The 4,306-nt window shown below is 62.3% G+C and overlaps 1 protein-coding gene across 1 annotated transcript; it reads right to left on the minus strand.

Annotated features, from left to right (window-relative positions):
• Positions 1 to 379: 379 nt before the first annotated feature.
• LOC126519094 (uncharacterized) lies at positions 380 to 2,347 on the minus strand. Its single transcript, XM_050168708.1, has one exon. The coding sequence runs from the start codon at positions 2,345 to 2,347 to the stop codon at positions 380 to 382; it is 1,968 nt and encodes a 655-aa protein (XP_050024665.1).
• Positions 2,348 to 4,306: the final 1,959 nt, after the last annotated feature.

Below are 4,306 nucleotides of genomic sequence, written 5' to 3' on the forward strand. Positions count from 1 at the left end.
ACAGTCCGACGGCTTGCCAGAAAGGCCGCCACGTACGTGTCGCGCCCACCGGTACGAGTAGTGTCGCTCGTTGTCCCGGTCGCGCCGGCAGGGGTCAAGGCCCCGCCCTACTCGGCCAGGGGTCGGCTCGTCCACAGGACAACATCGTTGCGACCGCTCCCCCAGCAGACGGCCACACCACGCGCGCGATCAGCCTGAAGGCGGCTAAAAACGGGCACGAGTCAAAGGTTGTTCCTGACTGGCGGCTGCGCTGCCGACCTCCGACGTCACTCGCGGTGTGTTCACGAGAACCCGGTCACCCACTCGTGCGTAATGTGCGTACTGGCGGCCGCCCCCCATCCGCAACACACCGCGCCCGAGGTACGGTGCCCGGCGCGGCCTACCACGCGTCCGGCACCGTCCCGACCCCGCCTTGGTCGGGCATTCGGTCGCTGATTAAACCCACCATCACTGCGAGCAGCGCGCAAGCCGTGCGGTTCTTAAGCAGACGCGGGTAATCACGCGGCGTCGTGGCGCCCCCGGACGCCCTAATCCTCTCTACGATAGCGGCCGTTAGCGCGCAGCTGTCGAAATAATGCTGCGTGTCCCGGCAGGTCGCCCCGCAGGGGCAGGGCATGTCCTGTGATATGCGGAAACGATGGAAATAGTACGGGAACCGGCCGTGGGCGGTCATCAGGCACGCCCACCGCCGAGGCGGCGGGAAGTCACGGGGTATGTTCGTGACGTCCGGCACCCACTTGTATAACTCGGTGTCGGAGTGTTCTGCTCGCCACTCCACGGCCCAGCGCGCGCGCACCGTCGCCGAAAACGCGGCTCGCACCATCCTGAACGACCGGTGCGACCTCCGGTCCGCACCCGACGTCGCCGCGGCGCCCGCCGCCATGTCGGCCAACTCGTTCCCGAAAATGCCCCGGTGGGCGGGCACGTGAAACACGGCGCGTCGTCTTTGAAGCCTGTATAAGGCGTCCTTAATGCTCGCGATCCGCAAGTCCCTGGTTGTTACTTGGGATATCGCGACGAGCAGCGATAGACTGTCCGCGTATATACAAACCGGCGGGGCCCACTCGTGTGTCTCTAAGTAGTTGAGGGCCTCGCTCAGCGCAACCACCTCAGCGCAGTATGCGCTCGAGGGAACCGAGAGGCGAAATTTCCGTACCGCGACGATAGAGCCCCGCGGCTTCAGGACCACTACCGCCGAGACCGCGGACGCCGACGTGTATGAACCGTCCGTGTACACGTGTGTACCCGGTTCGGACGACCGCTCGTTGGCCTCCGACACGCCGAGCCACTCGAAGGGGAACCCCCGCGCCTCCGGCGGGTGCGCGCTCCAGGCATCGTGAGGGTATAATGTCTCGTCCGGCGCGAAGGTGTGTGCTCCGAACGTGACCGTTCGTCGCATGCGGAACAGCTCGAATTCCGCGTTAAGCCTGTCGAGCTCCAGCCCGATGGGCGGCTGGTTAGCGAGCACCTGCAGCGCGGCCGTCTTTGTCGTACGGTAGGCGCCCGTGACCGCTAGCAGCATGGTGCGCTGCACGGTGATCATGCGGGCCTTTAGCCTGCAGTCCGGTGACTGCGACCACCATATCGGGGACGCGAACGCCACCGCTGGCAGGAGCACCTGTCTGTACAGGCGGCGCCGCATCGTTGAGTCGACGGTCGTGTGCACGCGCACGAACGTCAGTGACTTCATGGCCAACATCTCCGCCTTCCGCTGCAAGTGCTCCGCGTGCTCGAAAAAGGACAGGCGCCTATCGACCACCACGCCCAGGAGCTTAACGGAGGAGCGAAAAGGGAGCCCCCTCGTGCTGCCCTTCAGCCTGATGGTAGGATGGCTCTTCTCCATGCCCCCCTTCCCGAAGGAAAAGAGGACGCAGAAGGTCTTGTCGCGGTTGAAGTCGAGCTTACATTCGGCCGTCCACGCTTCTATGCGGCGTATCGCGTCCGCCGCGGCCTCCATGACTTGTGCCCTGTTCTTTCCCGGCACGAGGACCACCCTGTCGTCAGCGTACGCCTCTATGCGCACCCCGGGCGGCATCGGCAGCCGCAGCAGCCCGTCGACCACCACGTTCCACAGGAGCAGGGAGAGGGGCGACCCCTGCGGGCTGCCTAGCGACGCTTCCGCAGAGACCGAAGCGGCGCGCGACGTGTATTCGACCGTGCGGCCCTCGAGGAAAGAACCTAGCAGCCCGACCAAGTTGTCCGGGCAGCTGCGGTCTCTGAAATACTTAAGGACCAGAGGGTGCCAGACACTGTCAAACGCACCCCGGAAGTCTAGGGATATCAACAACACGGGCGTGCGTTCCTCTTTGTGGCGCTTGATAATTTCGTACAGCGCGTGCAGCGCCATTACCGCGCAGCTGCCGTGTGAAAATCCAAACTGGTTGGGGTGCGTGTGGCCTCGCGAGGAGGTAAAATAATAAAGTCGGCCGTATAGCAGTCGCTCGAGTACTTTCCCCGGGATGGAGGTCATGCAGATTGGTCTGTAAGCGCTCGGTGAATCCACCGGCTTGCCTGGTTTTTGTATGGATACCAATCTGCCCTTCCTCCAAGTCCTGGGGAAGTAACCCATCCGTAGCGCAGCGTTCATTACCATGTTCATGAATTGTGGGTGTGCGGCGAAAACTGCCTTCACGACCTCAGTCGAGAGGCCGTCCAGTCCGGGAGCCGAGCCGAGCTGCATAAAGCCTGGGATACAGACTCGCCGCCGGGGGGCCAGCGAGTGCGAACGAGCTTCGCATCGGCTCTGTACAAACACGGCGATTTCGTTCGGATTTCCACCCACGCAGTGCCCATCTCTTCACTACACCGTTCGTCAAGGTGAGCGCTACCATCTGTTCAAATTTGGTGGCCGTCGGTCCCCCCTAAGCGGGCCCACGGGCCGAAAACCGCCCTTTGCCGATCAGCTGCCGCACTAGGCCTCGCCTAAGCCGCTTCGACCTCCCCTTCGTCGACAGTATGGAGGCCCAAGTGGTCGGAGAGACCATTGACCCAAAGGACTATGATCCCAGGGACTGGAATCATATCCTGAGCCTACCCACCCGTCAGAAAGGAACACCGAAAATCCAGGACCAGGCGAACGCCGCCACCGGCTCGCGACCTGCGGATTCCGTACACCAAGCGTCCAAGTTGCGCGCGACGCATCTCGCGGCGCAAAGGTCGCAACGGCAGCCACGTTTGCCTGAGGATGCCTACAAGATAGTGTTTCGTTCAAGCGGGGGACTTGCCTTAACCGACCTTCAACCGCGCCAGCTTCGCCTGGCCCTGCTAACTGCAGCCAAGGACCTCCAAGCACCAGACGCCACCAGCTTGATTATCTACCCCCTCAACAATACCTGCACGATGAGTACCCCGCATAAAGCCGACGCGTTACGCCTGGTCGCCATCCAACAACTCTCCATCCGAACCGAAGTCTACGCCGTCACCGCCTACATCGCACCCCCGGATGGTGCAGTAAGAGGAGTAATCACTAACGCCTACTGGGAAAAAAACCCCAGCACAGATTCTGGACGACCTCATCACGGGCAACCCTAGCGTCCCCATCATTGATGCACGCTGCATGGGACAGACCCGTTCGATCCTTATCACCTTCCGGACGGGTCCGGTGCCCTGAACCATCTCCTAAGGAGGCGGGCTCCACAGCTGCAGTTTATACAGAGGACACCTGGACGCTTGCACAAACTGTAGAAAACCAGGGCATCGCGCGGATGTGTGTACCCTTCACCGTACGCACAACTGTTCAAGATGCGGTATCCCGCACCCCCGAGAGGACACCCCGACATGCACCCCAGCCTGCATACTCTGTGGAGGCGCCCACATGACCGGTACTAAAGGCTGCAAAGCGAGGGGTCGCCGCTCACCGCCCGTGTCACGACAACAGCACATCTCCGGCACACCGGAACGAGACGCGGACCGCTCCAGCGTCCGTCGCTCCAGCACGTCTCGCTCATCGTCTCGTCGCCGCCAGGACCAACAGTCTCCACAGCTTTCCTGGGCGGACAGAGTAGCAGGCAAAAGACTGAACCTTCCCAGCAAGGCTTCAATCCCCCCGCCCACACAGGAGGACCCCCGTGACCGGGAGCTCCAGGCCCTGCGAGAGGAGGTGAGTCGTCTCAGCTCTCTCATCAAGACTCCCACCTGTACCCCTCTACCGCTTCCGCCAATCGTCCCTCCCACCCAACCCACGCCGCTACCCCAAACACCCACTGAAAACATGGAACAATCCGACTCCCAAACCGCCCCCCCCACCTCACCCCTACCCAAGAAAAAACGCACAACAGAGCACCCACCCGTCACCCAGACCAACCTT

The sequence above is a fragment of the Dermacentor andersoni genome, chromosome 10, assembly GCF_023375885.2.
Source record: "Dermacentor andersoni chromosome 10, qqDerAnde1_hic_scaffold, whole genome shotgun sequence".
Classification (NCBI taxonomy): Eukaryota; Metazoa; Arthropoda; class Arachnida; order Ixodida; family Ixodidae; genus Dermacentor; species Dermacentor andersoni.

Bases quoted from the DNA above. Each gene is read 5' to 3' on its own strand.
- LOC126519094 (XM_050168708.1), bottom strand. From the start codon at position 2,347: ATGGCGCTGCACGCGCTGTACGAAATTATCAAGCGCCACAAAGAGGAA.